The sequence below is a fragment of the Mesoplodon mirus genome, assembly GCF_964341445.2.
Source record: "Mesoplodon mirus genome assembly, chromosome: 1".
Classification (NCBI taxonomy): Eukaryota; Metazoa; Chordata; class Mammalia; order Artiodactyla; family Ziphiidae; genus Mesoplodon; species Mesoplodon mirus.
The window spans coordinates 211596944-211622911 of record NC_138976.1 but is presented as its reverse complement, the minus strand read 5'-3'; the positions used below and the strand labels follow the sequence as shown (position 1 = coordinate 211622911).

The 25968-nt window shown below is 41.5% G+C and overlaps 1 protein-coding gene across 2 annotated transcripts in view; it reads right to left on the bottom strand.

The window, feature by feature from the left end:
• Positions 1–7056: 7056 nt before the first annotated feature.
• Positions 7057–25968, bottom strand: part of AUH (AU RNA binding methylglutaconyl-CoA hydratase) — a 165184-nt gene continuing 146272 nt past the window's right edge. Inside the window, exons 5-8 of one of the 2 annotated variants that reach the window (XM_082620281.1) lie at positions 16965–17152; positions 13852–13902; positions 12251–12298; positions 7057–8436 (exon numbers count right to left, since the gene is read on the bottom strand). In XM_082620281.1, coding sequence (XP_082476407.1) covers positions 8359–8436; positions 12251–12298; positions 13852–13902; positions 16965–17152 — 365 coding nt within the window. In that variant the 3' untranslated portion in view covers positions 7057–8358. The remainder of the gene's footprint in view (positions 8437–12250; positions 12299–13851; positions 13903–16964; positions 17153–25968) is intronic. The other variant, XM_082620280.1, reaches the window with a different exon arrangement.

Below are 25968 nucleotides of genomic sequence, written 5' to 3'. Positions count from 1 at the left end.
GGACTGATATCCAGAATATATAAAGAACACTTACAACTCAATAATAAAATGACTCATAACCCAATTAAATATGGGTAAAGGGTTTGAATGGACTTTTCTCCAAAGATATATAAATGGCCAACAAACACATGAAAAGATGTTCAATATCATTAGTCCCTAGGGAAATGCAAATCAAGAGCACAATGAGATACTACTTCACACCCACTAGGATGGCTATAAACAAAATGGCTGATAACAAGTGTTGGTGGAATGTAGAGAAATTAGAACCCTCATATATGCTGGTAGGATTGTAAAATCGTGCAGCCACTCTGGAAACCAGTTTTGTAGTTCCTCAAAAAGTTAAACATAAAGTTTTTTGGGTTTTTTTTTGCGGTACGCGGGCCTCTCACCACTGTGGCCTCTCCCGTTGCGGAGCACAGGCTCCGGACGCGCAGGCCCAGCGGCCATGGCTCACGTGCCCAGCCCCTCCGTGGCACGTGGGATCCCCCTGGACTGGGACACGAACCCGTGTCCCCTGTATTGGCAGGCGGACTCTCAACCACTGCGCCACCAGGGAAGCCCCATAAAGTTGTTTTATGCCCTAGTTAAACATGAGGTTGTAAACAAAAAGTTAAGCATAGGGGCTTCCCTAGTGGTGCAGTGGTTGGGAGTCCGCCTGCCGATGCAGGGGATGGGGGTTCGTGCCCCGGTCCTGGAGGATCCCACGTGCCACGGAGCGGCTGGGCCCGTGAGCCATGGCCGCTGGGCCTGTGCGTCCGGAGCCTGTGCTCCATGGCGGGAGAGGCCACAGCGGTGAGAGGCCCGCGTACCGCAAAAAAAAGAAAAAAAAGTTAAACATAAAGTTGTTTTATTCCACTTCTAGGTATATAGCCAAGAGAAGTGATAATATATATCCCTACAAATAGTTGTACAGATAGGCTCATAACAGCATTATTTATAATAGCCCAAAAGTGGAAGCAACCCAAATGTTCACCAATTGATGAATGGATAAAAAAAATGTGGTATATACATAGAGTGGAATATTTTCAGCCATAAGGAGAAATGAAGTACTGATACATGTTACACCATGGATATGCCTTGAAAATATTATGCTGAGTGAAGAAAGCAAGACATAAAAGGCTATATCTCGTATAATTCTATTTATACGAAGTATTTAAAGTAGGCAAATCCAGAGACAAAGTAGACTAGTGATTGCTAGGGGCTGGGGGGAGGGGCCATCAGGGTTGACTGGTAATGGGTACAGAGCTTCTTTTGGGCGTGATGAAAATATCTACAATTAGATAGTTGTCATGGTTGTATAACTCTGTGAATATACTAAAACCACTGACTTGTACACTAGAAAGGGCGACTTTTATTGTATGTGAATTATAGCTCAAAAAAAAAAAAATTACTAAGGTGGCTTTTATCTCAATAGCAAGTTTAGGGCTCCAAACACAGAATCAATTCAAAAGTTATGGAATGGAGTCCCAAAATATATCTTGAGTACTTTTTCCAGGTGCCAGCAGCTTTGAGAATCCCTGCCCTCAGGTTAATGAATAGACAAGATGAGGTCTTTTTTTTTCTTATAGATGTGGCCTCCCTCCATTCTGCATCTGCTGACGGTCACAGCCAGGTAGGACTGATCCAGGCCAGGACTTGGCTGACTCCTTTCCCTGGTTCTCTTAAACACCACACTCCTCCTCACATTCACTTTCTAAGACTAGCTTATCCTGGGGTAGATTAAAAATGTCAGGTCTGTCGAGTTTTTCAGGAAATTCAACATATAGTTTCAGATCTACACAGGTGAACTTTTTTGTTTTAATACGCACATAGCGAATGAGAGCTCATGCATTCTACCTGAACTCAGGAGTACCAGGCCTGCGGATGGTCAGCCTTTTTAGAAGAGTGGTTGGACAATCACAAGTCACATACACATTCCCACAAAGACCAGAGCAAAAGAAAGTACCTTTCTTGTTACGTGCAGACCTCTGTTCGTGTTCTGCAAACATCTCATAGTCACTGACAGGTAATACGAATAAATATACCAATCACACCTTTCCAATAATTACAATTTCTTTCCACCAAGTCAGATGTGGGCTGTCATTTCCTGTGTTTTGTGGCACATCACACATTTCTTGTATTTTTAAAGCACTCAAATTAGAGCCACTCATGAGCAAGTTCTAGGCTTCGTAAAACGTCTGTCTGTTTCAGAACAGTGTTAATAGACAACTCAAAAGAAATGTTACTCAGTGTAGGAGAGGCTGAGGAGTTGGAACTTTTCTCGGTTGCCAAACCGCTCTTCACTTTCTGTAAACTGCACAAAGGATTCATTTAACACGCTTCGGAGGCTGAAAGTGAAAGTGACTCAGACTATTTTCAGAAAGGTCAAGAAACACTTGCCCATCTTCCAATTCCTCCGAAACCTTGGTCTGTGAACATCACAAATAAAAGAACACAGTTCCCTCCTGAGCTGTCACTAAGTGCCACGGTGATTTTATTATTTCTCTCAGAACAGTTCAGGCCCCACTCTGTGAAATGGGTTCACGAGAGACTGTGTTTGGAAAACACTGGACAGGCAGTCTTTGGAAATGTATTAGGACCGAAACTTGGCAGTGAGATGTGGGGAGCGGATGGTGCAGGAAGCCCACCTTGTTCCTGGCCTGGTCACGGCTCACCCGCCACAGGGGCTGCATCCTCCAGCATCTCCTCTGTGACAGGGAGGCCACCAGGCAGCCATGTGAAAGCCAGCAGGGTGATGAGAAAATGGGCAATCCTTCCTTCCCAGCCCTCAAAATTGGTACTATAAACATGGCGTTCAGGCCTAAGGATAAGTTTTCTTAAAATATTAAAAGAACTACTGCTTAAACTATGGATTATCCCAAGGACCAGAGTTGTTATTAACCACAGCCCCACTTAAGCAGATTACTGCTTTCTGTGCTTCTTTATGACCCAGCCCAACAAGTGAGCTGCCTCTGCAGCCATGTATTTCCCATCTATTCAGCCCGTGTGGGAGCTGAAGGGGTGCCATCTGGATGACTTCAGGGACAGAGATGAGTTAGAAGAACTGTCCTCTGTCCCACCCCCTTGCCCATTTTCTGCTTCAACCTCAGTGTCAGGGAGCTGCTCCTGGTCCTGGGAGAGTGGAAGCAGCTTCCCCTACTGACCATAGCCCTCATCTCTGTTTGTGGACAGACACAGAGCAGAAGAGGGGTTTTGGGGGTGGGGGGCCTGTGTGGCTTCTTCTGGACCCTGGCAGCCTCGAAGGTTCCAGTTTCACACTGTGGTTCTAAAAAAGACAGCCACCAGGTTTCCCCTGACCTCATCTCCTGAGTGAACGCCCAGGTTCCTGAACATGGCCCCGAACTGGACGTGGTTTTGAGACCCACCTCCCTGTCCCAACAGTTCTCTTCTGAAACATGAAACAAGTAAAACATCACCACCACTTCTGTAGAAGGTGACCTTACTGATTCCAAAGCCCTTTTGCCTGGACACATCCAGTCTGTCTTTGCAGTTATCACAAAGGACTACGATCCCTTTACAGATGAAGAAACAGGCTCAGAGGGAGGAGATGCTTTACCTGGTCTCATCACTGGTTTCGGAAGAGTTGAAACTTGGGCAAAGAATGCCTGTGTGACTGGAGAGAAGCCTGAGCGCTTCAACTAGAGAGAAACCCAAACAGACCCCCAGCTGACCTCGCACTCTAACAAAAAAGGATCCCGCATGCTTCAACAAAGATCCTGCGTGCCGCAATGAAGACCCAACGCAGCCAAAAAATATAACGAAAAAAAAAAAAGAACTCCTGTGTGCTTTCCAGAAAAGCACAGAGGGAATCTACAGCCACCTGAACCTGTGACATTGAGAAGTGAATACAAGACTCTCCGTGAGCCTGACCAGTGTAGAATAGAGCAAGATGCACATTATGTTTCCCCAAAAGAAGCGTGGGGTGCTCTTCACCCACACATGCTTCCTTTCCGATCCCTATCAAACATGAGTCCTCAGACTCACTGCTCATAGCTGCCAAGATTGGCTCTGTATTCTCCAGGTGTCGTGATGAACGTTGGGGCTCTGAATTCAGAATGCCTGACACAAATCCAACTCTGGCCTCAGCTTCCTAAGCTAGAAAATGACAAACCCATTTCCTAAGTTTTCTGAGTACTGGATGTGAACATGCAGGCAAAGGGCTCGGTTTAAAGGAGACGCTAAGCAGGCACCGCTGTAACTGTCACACTGCCTGCCCATCATCAGATCATTCGATACGCACACTATCTCTTGCCAAGTCATGAGAAAACTAGAACCAATCTGGGCAAAGGTTGACATACACATGTATCGGTAGCCTTTGGCTGTGTTGTTCAGCTGTTTCCAGGCTTAAGAGTAATGACAGGTCAACAGCTCCAGGTTCAATTCCTGACTCCACCACCCACCTGTAATCCTGCTCTAGATTCCAGGAATAACCAGTGCCTCTTCTTTCCTGGATGCTATGAAGAGTAAATACAATGGCGCATGGAAACACCTGGAAGTATTCAAGACTTCATAAATGGTAGTCATTATCATCATAACAATACGTGACCCTAATTCTCTCATCGTATTCACATTAGTATCTTCAATGATATTGTCAAAATGTTCCCGTGATTAAAACATATAATACTGTGTTTTCTATACTTTTAAGATGGGATTGACATGCTGGTGGCTATGAGCTCACTTTGCTGGTCCCAGGGAATTGTCAGCTCACTGAGGAAGGGCTATATTCCTACCTTGCCTCCTTTAAGCTGGCGTGTGGACGACTGTCATGAGGGCTGGCCCTGACCACTCGAGAGGTGCATGTCTTGGTCTGTCCTTGGGGTCCTTTATTCTCCCTGTCAGGTGCCCAGCTGGCTCACATTGCCCTGAGGATTGGTTTGAGAAATATGGCACACCAAATTGTTTGAGGATTAGGAGTTATCCCTCTGAGGGGTAACTGAATTTTGGGAGGTTCCCAAAGTCATTTGAAACCGTGAGTTTTTAGGGCTTGAGACCCACAAATATTTTGAGCAGTGTTTGATCCCCCTATCTGCCAAAATACCCCCAACCACAATCTGTAGCGTCTCATCTATGCAGAAGAGTGGCTCTCATTTTACCAAAATATTACCAAGTAACTTTAAACTGCTCTATTTTTTCTTCTGTGACACATGTACACATTCTTTTTAAATGTAAGAAAATTTCTACTGTCTTTTGATAAAGCCCAATAAATGCTGACATACACTATTTAACTAGGTAAGTAGACAAATAATGATGACAGGATTAAACATTTAAGAAGTCTGCCTGCCTGCCAGGAATTTTGGACCCCAAATCAGAGCAAATGTAGGGCCTCACTTAACCAGAAGAGGGAGTTAAGATTAAGTGAGGAAAAGGGTCAATGGGTAGCCAGCTATGAGTCCATAGGAAAATTAAGCATTTTCTGTAAGTATGGTATACACGAAATGACACCCCACTACTCTAGTCTATGTCCAGAGTGCTAAGTATTGTCAGAAAAGTAACACTGTGTGACAAGCCAAATTTCTTGACAGCCAGAGGGGGGGAAAAAAAACAGGAAAACCATGTCTATTTTTTATTGAAAACAACACAAACTTGAAATGATCCTTTAAATCACAGAAAATGAACCACAGGAAATCTGAGTCTTCTTTTGGCTGATTACAAGTCCTCTCGACTCAGAATCTCTGTCACTTGGAGATCTCTTTTTCTGTCAGAGGTAAGTTATAAATTAACCAGCACCACATTACCTCAAGACTAGCAGGTCTCCTGCTCTGAGATAACATGAACTGTTTTCCCCCTGAACTGTGTGTCCGGTTAATCATCCTCCCTCTTGGTCACCTTTAACTCATCTGAACATATGGATACATCCACTGTGTTACCAGCTTGCAGCATGTGGTTTCAGTGTAAGGACTCGAAAACACTCCAAGCCCTGGAGGAAAACAAAAGGAGCTGCTGGCCCACGTGCTGGTGCAGGCACTCCCTCAGGGACGAGCACCGCCCCCGCCCCCCGCCCCCGGCCAGCACCCAGCCACTGGGCTTCGACCCATGGGGAGTGTTAGGTCCACCCCCAGCAAGACTGCCCTGCTGAAGAGAAAACCAAGGGAAAGGCAAACATCTATACAGACAGCTGGGCAGACACGTTGAAGTGACTACAGGATGAGGTCTTTGCTTTCAGATACACTCCATTGACTTAATCACTCCAGGGACTTAATCAGAACTTGTTAGGAAATTAAATGGCGTTCAATCAGCAGCAGACTATGAATCCAAGTTAGGAGAGACAAGTCACTCAGCACACTCGATATTTTTCCCCATGAACATAATTATTTCCTACTCAGAATGGAAGTGGCATTTGCACATGTCACGGACAGAGCCAAGGGGTCCTGAAACGTCTGAAGGATCATGAAAACAAGGACCAGCACTGTATTTGCAAATCATCCTGCAGGAAATGAATGGTACAAGTTTATCAGCAAAGTGTACACACCACCAGATACAATCACCACAGAGCTGAATGTACATTTTAATAAGCTCCTTTCATATGATGGCGATCAGCTGAGCAAACATCATGGTCTGCACAGTGTCAGCAGCAAAGGTGACAAAGAGCACAGCACCTGCTGGAGTCCAAGGACGCGCACAGTACGCAGGCCTGGCCCCTGGCAGGGTGCCCATCAGCTGAGGTTAAGTCCACGCTTACCTCTTTCAAGGATTTTAGAATTGAGACCGAGAGTTCAATTGCTCAAATTCAAAAACAAAAGTTTCGGTGATTTAAAAATTCCAAGTCTATATGCTTTAAAAGAGCAAGGAGGCTGGGGTGTGGAGCATGGGAATGCATGAAACAGGCAGTCACCCATGTGTCGAACTTGACTTCACTGCAATGAAGCGCAGCTGCAGTGTTCGGGGACAGTGGGGGACCCCTGGAGCCGGCAAATGACAGGCGCGGGTCCTGGAAAAGGGGGGGCTTCTCCAGCACTGCCGGACTCAGCCCTGGATGCAGCCTCAAAAGGCAGTGTGGTTTGATCAAATGAACACAAAATAAAGCTAGCCCAAATTCGTTCAGGGAGCTGTACTGTTCGGCTCCCTTTTGCACACTGAATTCTACAGCTATTTCCCACACACTTCCTATCTGTCCCGCAGGCAAAGCTATATAAACTCACACACCCCTGGAGCTCCTCCATTTCTAGTTGCTTACCTGGCCAGGGGTAGAAAAGCATGACGTTTGTTAGAACAGGGAGAGAGGGGTGATGTGTTCACCTCCTTTCCTTACTGAAATCAGCTGCAAATAGCTGGGGAGAAGGAAGCAGAAAACAGGCTTCACTTCACCCTTAATCCAGGATGAAGCCACTTCTAATAGGGGCCAACCTTGGCTGCACCTTTTTTTTTTTTTTTAGCGGTACGCGGGCCTCTCCCGTTGCAGAGCACAGGCTCCGGACGCGCAGGCTCGGCGGCCATGGCTCACGGGCCCAGCCGCTCCGCGGCAATGTGGGGTCCTCCTAGACCGGGGCACGAACCCGCGCCCCCTGCATCGGCAGGCGGACTCCCAACCGCTGCGCCACCAGGGAAGCCCAGCTGCACCATTTTATTTCTGGGTTAGGCCAGGGGGCCAAGCCACTTGCTAGGAGGGCTTAGAGGTACAACAGTTCCGGGCCTCCAGCTGGCCTCCACAAAGCCTTTGGTCCCAGTCTCTGATTGGATTAATTCTTCACCATCCATACTGTATTCTAAGACTGACTACGTAAAGAGGTCACCTGACAGAATCAGCAATGGAAAGGTGGTTTCTTCTAAAATCCAACATGCAATGATTTATTCAATACAAAAAGAATGGGGTAAGAGCAAAATTTCCATGTTTTCTTTTCACTAATTTTACTTATATTTGGTAATTTTCACTCAGGATTCTATCAGCTCCTTTTTCAGTATGAGATGTACATGTGTGGGTGCATGTGTACAATCCCTTGGAAACTTTATTTGGTATAACTTCACGTTTTTGGTACATGGAAATAATTTTATTTTCATACTGTAGCACAGGAGACATACAATCAATATTTTTTCCTAGCATGTGCAATATATAAATTATTCACATTAAAAAAATTAAGAACAGAAAGCCTCATATGCAGGAGGTATTTAAAAATGTATACCTAATTTTGAATTGGCGTTTTTGACAGTATACACTATTAGCTTTATAAATCTGAATGAAAATGATGATGCACATTTGAACAAGTACACATAGGGGTCCACTCCAGATACTTAATTCAGTATATGGATAACTCGCTCTTCACTTTGGTCGCTGGGATTCCAGATGCTGAGGCATACGTGAATCTGAAAGATACTTCCAGAAGTATATTTATTACACTGGCATTTTAAAGATTTCTCTTTCTTCTACTCTCCTTTATAACGAGGGGTCCTTTTCTCTTTAAAAGCAAGAAGACCTTCAAGTCTGTCTTTCGTTGGAATAGTCTAAGAGAAGCAAAACATTGTTATCTATGCCAAAAAATAAAGACAATTGTAAAAGTTTAATAAGCTTTAACTAAGGAAACTAATTAGAAGACAATCTAAAATTTTGAAATCATTTGAACAATTTAAATTATGTGACCAAATTTATCATTCTAACTCTAAGATGCTTTTTTTCCCATTTCAAATATACTTCAATAAAATTGACTTTACTTGTTTTAGACAATTTTAGGTCTACCAAAAAACTGAGCAGAAAGTTCAGAGTTCCCATATACTCCCTCAAGCCCCCCCACTGTCTCCCCTATTATTAACATCCTGCATTAATGTGATACATTTGTTACAACTAATGAGCCAATATTAACACAATATTATGAACTAGTCCATAGTTTACATTAGGGATATTCCATGGGTTTTGACAAATGCATAAGGTCATGTATCCACAATTACAGTATCACAGAGAGTAGTTTCACTACCCTCAACGTCCCTAATGTGCCGCCTAGTCATCCCTTATCCCCCACCCCAGTGTCTTTTCCAGAATGGTATATAGTTGGAATCATATAGTATGCAGGCTTTTAAGACTGAAATCCTTCATTTAGTAATATGTATTTAAGGTTCCTTCCTGTCTCTTCCTGGTAGGATAGCTCATTTCCTTTCATTGTTGAATAACACCCCACTTATACATGTACTACAGTTTATCCACTCACCTACTGAAGGACATCGTGGTTGTTTCCAAGTTTTGCAATTAGGAATAAAGCTGCTATAAACACTGGTGTATAGGCTTTTGCGTGGACATAAGTTTTCAACTCATTTGGGTAAATATGTAACAAAATGATTGCTAGATCATGTAGTAAGACTATGTAAGAAATGGCCAAACTGCGGTATCTTGTTTTTATTTGCATTTCTTAATGACAGATGATGTGGAGCATATTTTTCTATGCTTATTTGCCATCTGTACATCTACTTTGGTGAGGTATCTCTTCAGACCTTATACCCAGTTTTTAATGGATTATTTTCTTACTGTTGAGTTTTAAAAACTCTTTGTATGTCTTGGACACATGTCCTTTATCAGATATATGTTTTGCAAACATATTTTTCCCAGTCTGTGGCTTGTCTTTTCTTTCTCTTCACAGTGTCTCTTGCAGAGTAGAAGTTAATCTTAATAAAGTCAAACATCAATTTTTTCTTTCATGAATTACACTTTTGGTGTTATATCTAAAAAGCCATTGCCAAACTCAAGGTCACCTAGAATTTCTACTATATTATCTTCAAGAAGTTTTATAGTTTTTCATTTTATATGTAGGTCTATGGCCCATTTTGAGTTAATTTTTGTGAAGGGTGTAAGGTCAGTGTCTAGATTCTTTTTTTTTTTTTTCTTGTAGTTGAATGTCCAGATGCTTCAGTACTATTCTTTTTTAAGACTATTTTTTCTTCATTGAATTGCCTTTCCTCTTTTGTCAAAGATCAGTTGATTATATTTGTATGAATCTACTTCTGGGCTCCCTATTCTGTTCTATTGATCTATGTGTCTTTTCTTTTGCTAGTACCACACTATTTTGATTATTGTAGCTTTACTGTAAGTCTTGAAGTCAAGTAGTGTCATTCCTCCAACCTTGTTCTTTAGTAGTGTGTTGGCTAATCTGGGTCTTTGGACTTTCCATATAAACTTTAGAACTGGTTTGCCAATATTAAGAAAATAACTTTCTGGAATTTTTATTGGGATTGCATTGAATCTATGATCAAGTTGGGAAGAAGTGACATCTTAATAATATTGAGTCTTACTATCCATGAATATGGGATATCTATTTGTTTAAATTGTGATTTCTTTCACCAGAGTTCCCTCTTTAGCCTGTTGATGTGATGAATTATATTAACTGATTTTTGAGTGTTGAACAAGCCTTGCATATCTGGGAAAAAATCTCACTTGGTTGTGGCATATAATTCCTTTTATATATTGTTGGAGTCAGCTTGCTAATATTTTGTTGAGGATTTCTATATCTATGTTCATGAGGGATAATGGTTTATAGTTTTCCTTTCTTGTAATGTCTTTAGTTTTGTTATCAGGCTAATACCATCCTCATGGAATGAGTTAAGAAGTATTCCTTCTACTTCTATTTTCTGGAAAAGATTGTAGATAATTGGTGTAATTTCTTCCTTAAATGTTTGGTAGAATACACCAGTGAAACCATCTGCGCCTGGTGCTTCCTATTTCTGAAGTTTGTTAATTATTGATTTAATCTCTACAACAAACATAGGACTATTCACATTATCTGTTTCTCCTTGGATGAATTTTGTTATATTTTGTCTTTCAAGGAATTGGTCCATTTCATCTAGGTTATCAGATTTGTGGGCATATATAGTTCACAGTATTCCTTTATCCTTTCAATGTCCATAGAATCAGTAGTAATAACCTTTCTTGCATTTCTGATATAATTTTTATCTTCCTTTTTCATTGATTATCCTGACTAGAAGTCTGACAATTTTATAGATCTTTACAAAGAACCAACTTTTGGTTTTGTGTTTGGTTTTGTTTGGTTTTTGGTTTTGTTTTGGTTTGGTTTTTTTTTTGTTGTTTTTGGTTTTGTTTCCCCTTTTTCAATTTCACTGATTTCTGCTCTAAAGTATTATTTGTATTATTCTGATTTGGGATTTAATTTTATCTTCTTTTTCCACTTTTGAAAAGTGGAAAGTTATTATTGATTTTAGATCTTTCTTCTTTTCTAATATACATATTTAATGCTATAAATTTCTCTCTAAACATTGTTTTTCATATATTCCCACAAATTTTGATAAGTTGTATTTTCATTTTGATTTAGTTCAAAATACATTTTAATTCCTCCTGAGACTTTCTCTTTGACAAATGTTATTTAGAAGTACACTGCTTAACCTTATTAAAAAGATTACATCTCACCATTAATAGGTGGGGTTCCATCTATCTTTGTTATTGACTTCTCGTTTAATTCCATTGTGGTCTGATGGAATACTTTGTATGGTTCCTGTTACATTTGATAAGATGTGGCCAAATATGGTTTTAAAATTTTTCTTCAGACTCTGAGGTTGTCCATTTGAAAGAGGTTTGTAATTTAGTTCATTCATGGTATGTGCTCATCAATGACAGGTGGTAATTTATATATACAGACCAGGTGCAGAGTAACACTCTAGCTGTTGCTCCTAGTTCATGGTACTTCCATGCTTAACCGGGAGCTGACACAGTTTCCAATTCTCAGAAAAGGTAGAACAAAACTCTTTTGCTACTTTAGATGCCTTAAAACAAGCACCTAAAGTATCTTTCATTTAAAAAAGGATGGAAGAAAGGGAGGAAGGAAGATTTGTTCCTCTATAAAAAGCCCTATTAATTTGTGTACAAAAAAGAAAACTGTATATGTAATCCAACTAGTGAACTTTCAGTGGGTAGGAGGAAAGGCTCAGAACATCAGGAAAAGCCAATGAGTCTCAAATACTGATGTTTCCTGGAGGCATGTGCTCACAGCTGCCTTCCTCACACCTCTCTACCCTGGAGTGAGGGTTCAAGACCACACCCAGAAAACACAACATGAGCCAGAGAGACGACAGCTACAGCACAAATGGTACTAACTTAACTATTCTAAGCATTTTCTAAATTACATAGACAGGAGTCATTAGTATGTGGAACAGAATCAGTCGTAAGAGCTGGTAACAGTCAAACAGCAGAAACAAATAATTTCAACCCATCTGTATGATTTTGTAATAGTGTATATATATCATGGTTCAGTGATATATAATTTAGTTGACTTATACAGAAGGTAAGGGGTATCTGCATTGAATTTTTGTTTGTATTACATACCTGAGCGTAACAAGCTTCTTCTATGGCTAATCCTGTTACTAAATCAACCTGAGGATAAAAATATAATTCATTTCAGCAAGAATTACTTTTTAAAATATGGTATACTCAATATAAATATAAATTCAAATTTAATAACCTTATTCCAAAAGAACAGAATTCTTTGATGCAATACAGTAAATCAGAAGAATGACCAGCCCGAGAAACTCTGGAACCAGGTTGCCTGGGTTCAAATTCTGACTCTACCATGTGGGAGCTGTGTAACCTTGGTTACCCAGGTTATTTAACCTCTCTTGCCTCAGAGAGATGTATCTGAACAAGGAGTTAATTACAGTATCTACCAAATGGGGTTATTGTGAGGATCAAATGAGTTAATCTAGGTGAAGTCTTTATAAAGTACATAAGTTATATATTGGGTTGGCACGTAGTTAGGGTCATATAAGGTTTTTGCTATTAGCATTGTTACTATTTTCTTTTTTAGAGAATTTTTTTAAATTAATTCATTTTATTTATTTTATTTTTGGCTGTGTTGAGTCTTTGTTGCTGTACGTGGGCTTTCTCTAGCTGCGGTGAGCAGGGGCTACTCTTCGTTGTGGTGCACGGGCTTCTCATTGCGATGGCTTCTCTTGTTGCGGAGCACGGGCTCTAGGCGCGTAGGCTTCAGTAGTTGTGGCACGCAGGCTTAGTTGTTGTGGCTCGCGGGCTCTAGAGTGCAGGCTCAGTAGTTGTGGCACACAGGCTTAGTTGCTCCACGGCATGTGGGATCTTCCCGGACCAGGGCTCGAACCCGTGTTCCCTGCACTGGCAGGCGGATTCCTAACCTCTGCACCACCAGGGAAGTCCCAGCATTGTTATTATTATGTAAGAATTTTAAAAAACCAACTACTTTGTAAATTTTAAAAAATGTATTTATTACTAATATATTTAACCTCTTTTTACTGCTGTGAAGGCCAGGAAAATATAGTGGCCTCTGGGTCTGCAAGGAAGAAATATCTTTCTTCAAAATTCCTGTAATTAATTTCTCCAAAATACAACTGCTGTAATGAAAAGCCCAATGTAAATGGGTACCTGCATTGCTCCCTTGCCCTGCTTACTTCTCCCCTGTCCTAGGGCCTCCACTCCTTTGGAGCTATCTCTCCAGAGTAACCCCAGGGCCCCCTGCAGGGTTTATGTGTGTCTCACTGCAGAAAGCACATTAAGAAGTTCAAGATGGTCTCCGTCTTTAGGAGGAGCTTGGAGCCAGGAAGTTCTCCTTAGAACATTTTTTTATAATATGACACTGGTGCTGAGAATACACAGAATGCCCTTTTCTTTTGGTTTTCTATGAACTACTAGCCAATAAATCTATTAACTCAATGGCATAAATAATAAGCATGTCATATGCTTCAGGGCATCAGTGAAATTACTGAATTCTGTGATTATGATGCTGAAGCAACAACAGATATAAGCAGAATGCAATCACTGATGTAGCTAAAAAGAACCTCAGTAGCTTTCGGTAATCATAGCAGTGAAACAGCTATATTTTAGAATATTAAAAAATAATGGTTCATTGAATAAATCTCCACTACCTATTCCAACAGGAAACTCAAACTTAAGGCACTCACCTCCATCCCTTGATTAATTGCTAATTTTGCCACTCTCATTGCAACAGGTCCCTAAAATTCAAATTAAAGAAACATATTTTAATTATTTATGCAAATCATGTTGTACATCTCAGTCAAATTCAGAAATTTCCTTTGCTGGATCCACGGCATAGAGGCAACAATGGCTGTAAGATAGTTGATGGAACATTTATTTTAGGAGCCTTCCAAGGCCTTAATTAAACAGCAATTGTAATAATCTATTGCACCAGCATGTTATGCAGATTTCACAGCATGCTGTGGCACAGCAAACTATATGCTTGGAGGTCAGCAGGTGGTATGTGTCCAGTAGAGGGCTTTTCATTGTTCAGCAAATTTCCCTACAAGTTAAGTAGGAAAGAGAAAAGGAGATAAAGTGTTTGGCACAATAACACACCCATTAGTGGTTCAACAGAACCCTGGGCTTGAAATGAGGCTGACACTATTGATTAACATGGGATTCAGATATCATCTGTTTCAGGCAGTGGAGCTGTAATCTTTCTTCCCTGAGCATCAGGAACTAACCACGATGATGATGTATTAGTAAAGATGCGTCCTCCAGGCAGTGCTCCCACATCACACAAAAGCTCCAAGTCCAAATAAGTCCTTCAGGATCTGTGAGGGTCACAGAGGAAAGAATTGGGAGTCCTCTGCGAGAAGGGACACATAACTTTGTCTTAGAAACCATAATCCTCCAGATGGGATTTGATTATTTGATCACATTTTAAATTCCTGAAAACTGTTTACTGGGTGATGAATTAGAATTCAATGGCATGTTTTAAAGCATCTTTTGAATTAAAATGCAAGAGGCTCTAAATAACAGGCACAACAATGGACTCCAATAAGTGAATGGATAAATGTATGATGGCATGAAAAATGCCATTTTTCGGTTATCTACTTTAACCTATCTAAATTCTCTTCCTAAATCACATGCTGAAAAATCCTTTTCAGAGACTGCAATTTTCCGAGGCTTAGGCGAGTATCTTAGAATCCTTCCAGATGTGATGTGTATGTATGTTACACATACTAGTTTTTTTTTTCTTTCAAGGTCATCAATTCATTTTTTTTTTAACAGGGTGCTCCTCTCAACAAGAAACTTATCCATTCACTTTTATTACCAGTTGACCCAGACAAGTGCTAGTCAAACTTCTATATGCATACAACTCCCCAAGCCCCTGGTTAAAATGGAGATGCAGATTCAGGGGTCTGGCATGGGCCGGGGATTCTGCAAGTCTAACATGTTCCCAGCGGACGCCTGGACCGCTAGTCCACAGACCACACTTTGGGCAGCAAGGTTTAGAAAACTGGAGAAACAGGAAAATGAAAATGCTATTAGGTATAACGCTTAATTCGTTTCTCTTTTAAAATAAAAAAACTAGTGCCTCTGTTTTATATACAAACTTTTTTTCTAAGATAGAAAAATGGAAGTAACATATAATACAGAAATCACCTAGAAATACTAAGTTTACAGAAGCTTTCTAATTATTTAGAAGACTAATCGTTTAGTAACAAGGTCTGTAAAAATGAAGATTATTCCACCTCAAATTCTGTTTTGTAACTTTTGTATACAGTTTCACAGTTATACATTTTCCAAAGTCATTTGACATCTCCCTTCACCTGGGGAAAAATTAATTTCAGCAAGTAATGTTCTCAGAGGCATGTCCTTCAGATGAAAGAGACGATGAGTTCTGCCTGGTTTACCACGTGGTAGGGGGCAGCCAGATGTCAGGTTGGAGGTGGGGAGAAGGGGGCTCTCGGGTGGGGTGAGCTGTGGGCAGTGATGGCATTAACAGCACCGCAGTCACAGGAGAAAGAGCCAGTTCCCAGGAGTGACATAAGGAACCTGAACCACAGAGGTGCCAAGGGGCTAATGAGCCACCTGGGCAGAGCTCTGGAACAGGGAGCTGAATGCTCCCATCCAAGGATCCGGAGAGGCTGTGAATCTCAGAACTCGGGAGCTGTTTTGTTTTCTTAAACTAGTAAAAATCTTTTCTACTTGCTCTCTCTCCATCAATTCAGAGTATAAGACTCTGTGTTATCTCATATGGGGAATAAACTATATAAGGGCCCTGCCCTGAAAGAGCTTATAGCTCGTAACTTAACTGAGAAGGACTGAAGTAGCGTCAACAGCAGGCAGTGTGGTTTCAGAAACCAACTCAAATGAGAGGACCCGTCTGACAGCTCTCAGGGGACAGGTACATCACAGCAGACCTGGGCCCTGTCTTACAACAAAGAACTCCAAGGATGCCTCCCGAAACTGGATGCGAAACTCCAGACAAATGTGGAGGGTGCGTGCATTTTTCTAGAGAGAGATTTCATGAGATTTCCCAAAAGGACCCATGGCCTTTGGTTACAAATACTGAGAGGTAACAAATACTGTTTGAGTTAGAGAGGAAGTAATTTTGACTCCAGAAGTTATGAAACTTTACACGCCATTAGGAATAAAGACAAGTCACTAATGGTTTACATAGCAAAAATCCTTTAATCCATGATTTCAGAAGAAAGGAATATTTGAAAAATACTCCTAAAAGAGTGAGAGAACAAAGAAACCCTCAATACAGGTCCCTTGATGTGCTGTTATTAATATCACTCATGAGGATTACGGTCTGTGAGGAAACGTGCAGTGAGTCCCGGATTTGAAGTGTAATTGTGAGGAAGCAGGCTGTGCACAAAGGAGTTAAAACAATGCCTACATCACCATAAAAACAAACACAGTAAGACACACAACTGGTGCTGTTCAAGCAGGTTATCTCAGGCTATAGGACCTCAATGAAAGCTCACTTGGCATAATCGACTCTGGGCTCCTTACTTGTGTTTCAGTTTGGGGGCGATCCAGTGTGACAGCCCATCCGTCACCGTTTCTCTTCATGAGTACAGTTCAGGTCAGAAGGGCTAGCTGGCGAACAACTTAAATTGCTGGGAAGTTCTGTCCCACGTGATAAACATGCATGTGATACATTATCAACGTGTGGCTACAATAGGGGCCTCAGATTATCTTCAAATCTTAATTTTAATTCTGAAGGCTCTTAATATTAATCTAGTCAATTTGTTATAAAGTTATCTAAAAAGAGTAAAAGAAGGAAATGCAATTAAAATACCTGAGGTAAAAACTCTCTTGCTAGGTCCAAGGCCTTTCTATAGGCAGCGTCCCCCTCCTGGTTCTGTTCCAGAACATGGCTGATCAAGCCCACTGCTTTGGCTTCTTGGCCATCGAGCACACGTGCAGAGAAGATGAGCTCTTTGGCCAGGGACATCCCAATGGCACGTGGCAGTCGCTGCGTGCCCCCTGCACAGGGGATGAGACAGAAAATGCAGGCAATGATTTGACACCCTTTCCTTTTAACATTTCAATGTTTCATTTCTTCTTTTATAAAAACAAACCAGGGCCAGAAGTTTATATGTCAAAATTAGTAACTGGAAAACTACTTCAAGACAGAACCTAATTTCTTAATTAGTTTATAAAATTATTAATACCCCAAAAGCACTTAAGAACCTTATATCATTAAGTGATCCTGACACTGACCATTACTTGCACCATGGCTGGTGTGTTCCTGAATCCAATCCACAATCATTACCAAGTCAGGAACCATAGGGTGCACCGCAGTTGTGGGGGTCAGGGGCTGGTTGGGGAAGGAGTTTTCTCTCCCTCAGCCGGTTCACCAGAGGAATGACAGGTCCATCAAGCTTGGCATTTCCCTTTCAGTTTAGATAAAACATCAAATTCTGAGCAATTCAACTCATGTGCTTTTGAAGACTCATTTACAGTAAATGAACCGTAAACTAATTTTAATTTAATGAAAATAAAAACAGATAATTACTCATGAAAATAGGCTTCGTCCTGGGGTTTTATTTTTCAGTGTAAGTACTAATCATCCCCTGATGCATTAATCCATTAGATCCATCTATCTGCTCACCCCAATATCTTTGAGTGAAGAGACTGAGATCTCATTAAATAGAAAGCTGGACAAAAGCAGGTAATATTCTGACTCGGAGCTTCAATTTCTACCAATAAGAATATGAAAACAGCTGCAAATCCTAAATCTTATCTTATAAGTCTTATCCTTAAAGTGGCAGCTGGACTGCCCAGGAGGCCAAGGAAAGGCTGACTGTGAAGGTTCAGAGGACAAAAAGCAAACTGATGGCCAAACATCTGAACAAGCTCACTGTGTTTCTCTGGCCCATAAAGTTTAAACTTTTTTGTCTGCACTAGTTACCAACATTTATAAACTGGGTGGGTAACTGCATATAAAAGCTAACTTGTACCTGGAAGTTAACTGAGGCTGCACCTTTTAGATGCAATGCACTCGAGTCTGCCACGGCCTCCACCACTTCCTGCTACTCCAGTACTACAGACGGAGAAGTTTTGATTTTCTTTAAGCAACATTAAAAGGCAGGCAAAATATACTCTTATTCGCATCTCAACCAAAAGTGGGGGGGAGACAAGTTTCAAGAAAGCATGTTTCCCTTCAATAATTAAGTACATTCCTACACGTTTAACAAACAAAGCACGCCAGCATTGGAAGAACGTAGCTTATGATGCTATTATTAAGCAACCATGTTGAGAACGATGACCATGTTTTGAAAATATAGGTGATTAAAAGAAAAAAGAAACAAAAATAAACCTCAAAAGGATTTTCAGTAGGCGTTGTTTTTGAACATTAAATGAGTACTGCTTCTGTAAACTGCAGTTACTTACTGCTCACACAGCCCAAGCAGTTATAGATGGTAAGTTTAAAGGTATTTTACACAACGTGGCAATAAACGTGTGTGAAAAAATGAAGCACTGACAAATTTAAATCTAACTGTAAACAATGATGTTGCTCAGTGTAGTAAAGATAGGTCTGAAAACTTACGGAACAAGCTATATGGAACAGACAAGTTATTTACAGTGTTTCCAATGGCAGCTGATTAGAACAGAGATATAAATAATACAACCCAGATAGCTATATTTACTCATGGAGCTGATGAGGATTTTCATGAGACTAAAGTACTTACGGATATAGTATTCATGATAAGTACACGTTAGGAAATGACTCTCTGTTGTGTTCTGTGGAAAGTTTAATGTAGATTTTGGTCAAAATTAACAAATGTGACCCTCCACAGTCATTGTTAGTGCTGCACTTTTTATTCAAGGGAAACTCAATATTTTGCAAGTCCACGTAAGCCCATTCATCATATTATTTTGTGTATGGCATGATTCTCCAGGAATAAAGATTTTATAAATATTTAACAAAGGAACAGTCATGAAACTAACACCATGAAACAGAGCTGAATGGCACTGAACTCTAAGCTTTGATGGATGAAACGGATGCAAACCTAACTGGTTGCTGCAGGGCATGATGTGAGTGTGAGAGGCCTGGTGCTGAAGAGACCTTTCTGTTCTGTTGAAAACACTGCATCATAGGATCCAAGGAAAAATCCTCAACTTGGCTCACCAACTAACACTGCATCCACGATTTGGCTTTTTTGGTTGACATCACAAGCTATCTACTCTAGGAACCTCATGTAAGTGCAATCATACAGTATTTGTCCTTCTGTATGATGGACAGAAGGTATGTGTCAGAACTCCATTCCTTTGTAAGGCTGAATAATACTCCGTTATATGAATATGTTTTGTTTATTCTTTCATTTATTGAGGAACACTTGGGCTGCTTCCATCTTTGGCTATGAGGAATAATACTGCTATGAATACGTGTACACAAATATCTCTTCAAGACCCTGCTTTCAATTCTTTTGAGTAGATACCCAGAAGTGGAATTGCTGGAACATACAGTAAATGCATGTTTAATTTTTTTGAGAAAGAGCCACACTGTTTTCCACAGCAGCTTCACCATTTTATATTCCCACCAATAGGGCACAAGTGTTCTAACTTCTCCATATTCTTACCAACACTTGTTACTTTGTGTTTGTTTTTTGACGGTAGCCATCCTAATGGGTGTGAAGTGGAATCTCATTGTGGTTTTTGATTTGCATTTCCCTAACAACTAGTGATGCTGAGCTTCTTTTCATGTGCTTATTGGCCATTTGTATATCTTCTTTTTAATTGGGTTGTTCTGCTGTGGTTGAGCTGAAGGAGTTCTTTATATATTCTGGATATCAATTCTTTATCAGATACGTGACTTGCAAATATTTTCTCCCAATTCATGGGTTGCTTTTTCACTGTTGACAGTATCCTTTGAGGCATGCAAGTTTTTAATTTTGATGAAATCCAATTTGTCTATTTTTTCTTTTGCTGCCTTTGCTTTTGGTGTCATGGCCAAGAAATAATTGCCAAATCCAACGTCATAAGTTTTTCCACTGTCTTCTTCTAAGTTTTGTACTTTCAACTCTTACATTAAGGTATTTGATCCATTTCGAGGTAATTTTTGTATATAGTATAAGGTAAGGGTCCAACTTCACTCTTTTGAGGGCAGAAATCCAGTTTCCCTAACACTACTTGTCAAAAGAGACATTCTTAAATAGTTACACAAATGTGTGATTTAATTTGCTCATTCTTACCAAAACTTTATCTTTAGGAAACCTGTTTGGTAAGAAATTATCTGGCCCATTTTCATATGCTGCATTCAGTTTGCAGAAATCAAAGACTGATAGTTTGAACTATATTTTTACTTTATGGAATTAAAGGTAACTGACCCTTCACTAGCTCCAGGTATATAATTTCAACCTTTGTAAGAATGATATGACCTGTTCAGTTTGCCTTTGTCAATTAATACTGATAGTGTGAGCAGCGAGCCGTACAAGCGTAAGTTACTGAACTGCAGTGCAATGTGACACAAAACACTAAATATGATTGACGTGGAATCTCAGACTTCTACAACCATCTCAGGAGTAGTTACTCCAAACAGAAAATCTTTTTATGCCAACATTCTAGTCCAGTTTGGAAGTACTTCTGTTTATAAACAGCTATTTTCTATTATGAAATAAAGCAATTAGCTCATTAGGGAAGCAAGGTTCACTATAGCATTGCATCTTGCAACCCGAGAGACAAGATGTGCCACTGAGACCTGGTGTGGAAGAAAAGGCAACAGATATTTTAAGTTCCAAATACAAAAAGAAGTACTAGAGAGAATTTATTTCAATTCATCTTTTATTAATTCTGAATACTAAATTCCAATATTAGCTTAGAGTTAGGTAGAAGTGAAGACAGTGTGTTGTATTTCTTTTGGTTGATTTTCTTACACCAGGCTTGCTTCTATAGATCACACAACCTGCTTAGTTCCAACAGGGATTTGAGTTCAGGATCACTAAAGTGCCATCTCTAGATACAGTCTTGATGACTGGAGAAATTAAACAGTAGAACTAAAAACAGGGTTGTCCCCAGTGGAATTAAAATCATTCCACTCTGAGAGCCACCCTAATGTATTCAAAATCACACAGGTCTGAGACTCTATTCAAACTTACACTACTGTCCATCCCAAGAGCTTCCAGCATGGAGCCCTGACTCCTAGGTGGGCCCTGCTCTGAGACTCACAGAGTTTTAGTAACTTGCCCAAAGTCACGAAGTTAGGTTATAGAAATAGGACCCAAACCTACCTCTGCCTGATTCTTATCTACTATGTGGTAAGACAGTAAAGAGCAACTTATGAACTAAGTTTGTAAGCTGCTTGATAAAAGGTATGGTATATATAAGTAGGTGCATAATATAAGTAGGCATATACATATATCAAATGTATCTAGAAAGCTGTCTCTGTGGGATCAGCTGATAGATAATGATCATTTGTTATTCATTTTGCCTGGTTGTATTTCAAAACTGTTCTGCAACAGTAATATGACACTGTAATAGGAATAAAAGTGCTACACTGTTTTTGAAGAGCACAGTACAAGGAGACAAAGAGCCAACCACTGGGTAAAAGCCTCTCAAGCCACTTCCTGCCTGTGTTCCCAGGAAGTTCTCCAGGATCTGGGAAGCCTCAGCTCTCCTGGGTTGCAATGTTAACACTAAGGGACCATGGTATCAGGAGGTCATACACTCCCATGACACTCCTGCAAGTACCCCACGGTACTACCAAATACGAGAAGTATGAACGGAAGCTGAATCAGCTGTATTTCTGTCAGTTTCCACAATAACTCACAAGGCTCCTGCTAAAATACAAGTAATTTAACCCTTTCCAGGGGCAGTAAATTCAGAGCATGTTTTGCTTCCACAAAAAACAACTACTGTTGAGTCACTTCATCATCTACCAGAAGAAGGTATTCTGTGGTGTCCCATGAATCCTCATGAAGATCCATCAGAGTAGTAAGCAGAAACGGCATGCCAAAGCCACATTGCTATGTTATGAAGAGGAAGCATCTTGGACACTGACCCTTCCCTTTCTAATGTGGGAACGCTCAGAAAATGCCAGTTGTTTTCTAAGGCTTTTTGCTTTGGCTCTGTCATCAAGGAGATTCTGATCCCGTGGGCTCTGCTGACCCACTGCTATAAAACATGAGGTGGGAGATGATTCATTTTTAATGAGGCAACAGAATTTACATAACCAAGTGAATATGCACCATTTCAGAACAGTCACCCCAAATGCTGTGTACTTGTTATTCAGGACCATTTTGGAATTCCTCTTTTGGAACTCATTTCCAAAATGACACATTTATTCACTCATTCAAGTAGTTATTGCAGCTTCCTGTTCTGGGCAGATGGATACAGCTGTGAACTAAACAAACCCCGGCTCCCAGGAACTGACATTCCTGTGGGGAAGCCCACAATAAGCAAATAAATACATACTGTTAGTTGGAGAGTAGAGTGTATCAGGGTGTGGGGTGTACACAGTTTAGACAGGATGGCCAAGGAGGGGCTCGGAGGAGGTGACACTAGAGCCAAGAACAAAAGGAACCAAGGAGTGGATACTGCACAGGTCTTGTGGGGACCATGTCTGACTCACAGAGCAGCACTGGGAGACGAGAATGGCTGGAGCAGGCCCAGATCCCATCGGTTCCCTGGGCCTGGAAGGACCTACGGACTACTGTGAGGATGACAGAAAGTCACAGGGCATCTGAGAGCATCTTCTGAAAACAGTGGTGTAGGAACATCCATCACTAGTGAAGATTTGGGTTTGAGGACAAGCTATGGTCATTATGAGCCAAGAAGATGGAGGAGGTAGGTAGATGTTCATTCTACTTGTGGCAGGGCTCCAACAGGGTCAAAGAGAAATTTCAGAAGAACTACCCACATGCTTTCGATATCTGTCACGTTTCGGCTGCCCAACACCCACTGCCCCCATTAAAATCCTGGTCTTGCTTTTGGAGAACACTCCCCCACATACACCCTGCTGTACTCAACCTGGGACAGTAAAGAATCCCTCCAGTGGAGACCAAGATCCTCCTTCTCTCTGCCCTGGAACAGCAGGGCAGGCACCCAAGTCACGTTTGGTCCACTGGATGTTACTTCTCAGGACTAGGAGTCCTGAATGGGTGACCTTGTAACATGGAGCTTACAGGCAATGCAGGGGCAGCGATGTGCCAACCTGATGATTCTTGTATTGTGTTCTTGCAATGGTGCAGACTGTGTGTTTTCAGGGCTCCTAAGGTCTAGTTTGGGCTCTAAACCTTATTCTCTAGCCAGCTATTGATTCTGGGACCCTTGTAATAAATTTCCTCTTCATGTAGGGTAGCCAAAGTCAATTTCTACTGTGTGCTTTCCAATATCATGAAAGATACAGTGACATACTAGGAGTTTTGTTTTTCTCTCTCTTTCAAAAATAGTTAGATGAAGCTGGATGGGAGTTTATTTGTTCTACTTTTCTCAGAGAAAATCCATTCGTTCAATCTCTTAATTTATTGGTCAGGTGACCTAGTATGTGCCAGACGCTGTCTCAGGTGCTGAACAAACAGCAGTGAACCAGATAGGCCGTCCTCGATCTTACAAAGCTTACATCTTACATAAAGAAAGGGAAGAACAAGAGCAATAAACAAGCACACGGACAAGAGAGAACTGAGGTTGTGGTGAGTGTTATGAAGAGAATCTAAGGCAGGGAAAAAGGTTCTGAGATAAACATAAGATGACTAATTTAGGTTGGGTGGTTGGGGAGGCCCACGTCTGAATGCTAACAGGGCAGAGACATGAAGGTCACACAGAATGCCCAGTGATGAGATCAGCCATGCAAGGGCCCTAAGGGGAAGCCAAGCTTAGCACTGAGGAAGGGGAGGAGGCCACTGCTGCTCTGGGGAGAAGGCTGTGAGGGAAGTGGCAGAAGTGAAGTTGGACAGGCAGGGTTCAGATCACACAGACGCAGTGTAGGTTTACATCTTACTCTATGTGTTATGTAAAAACACCGGAGGGTTTTGAGTGGAGAGTGACATAATTCGATTTGTGTTTTAAAAGATCCTTTGTAAGGCTGGCAGGGAACAGATTGTAGGGGCGAGATCAAAGTGGGGTGCCCAGCTGGAGACTACTGCTGTCCTCCGAGTGAGGTATGATAGCAGCTTGGCCTGAACTAGGACAGCACAGGCAGGGAGAGGGGGAGGGATGTGGGGTGAGTGTCCAAAACCGCCAGTAAAATGGATTTCGGGAGAAAAGGAAATCAATCTAATGCCTACATTTCTGGTTAGAGTGTCATTAGTAAGCAGTGCTGTTTACTGACGCTGGGAAAAAGGAGGCGGCGGGGGTGCACTCTGGCCATGTTCAGTGTGGGGTGCCTTTTACATACCTAAATGGAGCAGTCGAGCATGTGACTGGATAGGCAGTCTAATGTTCATTAATAATCACTATCACACAGACGGCATTCAAAGCCAGGGGCCTGGATGTGGTCACCTAGGGAGACTATTTAAGACAGAAAGGAGCAGAGAAGGAGTCAGCAAGATGCTGAGAAGTGCCCACTGAAGTGAGTGAGGTGGCAGAAATGCAGGAGGAAGGTGGTGCTCAGCTGGACACCTACCCCCACCACTACTCCCCCCCAGCCTTCTTCCAGTGAAGTCAAGTCTGTAGGGCTCTTCTAGGAAAGACTTTCCTCACTGAAATAAAGACTCCCAGGAATGAACAGGCCTTCTCCCAGGATGCTTCCATGTCTACATGTGACACTTGGAGCAGTGACAGCCACCTTGTGACCACAATGGAAGCCAGCAAGGGCAGAATCGTCAAACTAAAGATGGCACAGCAGAAAGACGTCACTAAGCTGCTGAACTTACCAATCCGGAGACTGCCCTATGCTGTGACTTCTTGTGATATTACGCTGTATTTTCATATTGTTTAGGCTTCCTGAAATACGGTTTCCTGTTATCTGTACCAAAAATGTCTGCAAGTGTAGATGGATTAAGGAAAGAGATCTGAACACACATTTTGGAGAGTAGAAAGCAAACACACTAGAGAAGTAATGGCAAGACTGCTGGGCAAAACCAATTACACATTGGAGATTTGTGGCCATGAGATGATTAGCATGGTTTTTTCTAGAAACCCCTAGCCATCTGGGGGCATGCACAGAGCAGGTACGTAAGCTGGAGCTTCACGAGACAAGTACAGGAAAGGACGAGGAGCTAGGCAATAGCAATAGTTGACATGTACTGTGCAGACACTATGGAATAATACCAGGTCAACTGTCCTAAGCACTTCATAGGTATCTAATTAGCTCATTTAGTCCTTATAATTCCCCTATGAGGTGGGTGCAAAGGTAGTTAAGGTCATTTGTAAGTAAGTCATGCCACAAAAGACCATGAAATCTAAACTGGATGAAGAGAGGAAGGACTTGGCTGAGAGTGAAAATGTCCATGGACGTGATGATTCGACGAGATCCAAAAAGAACTGGAAAGTTAAGATGTTGCAGAGTGACATGCAGGGAGCTAGATTCAGAATGGAGCCATTACTGATGACGCTGAAATCTAGGGTACAACCATGAGGGTACTGGGCTAATAAGACAGATGGTAGGAGGTGAGTTAAGAGATAAGTTGGGTCGTGACCGGAGGAATAGCGAGAGTCACTGCTGCCACCTGATGAGCGTGGAAGTCAACAACAGCGTGCTGATGACGAGCAAGCAGACCTGCAAATGCCTGGGGTTTGTTCACATGCAAATCTAATTCTCTTTTTGGCACTCAGATTTGGGAAGCAGGTAGCTCTGAACCACTGTCTGAAGCCACAGACAAACTAACAGGATGAAAACACTCAAAATGGTGTCTGTCATA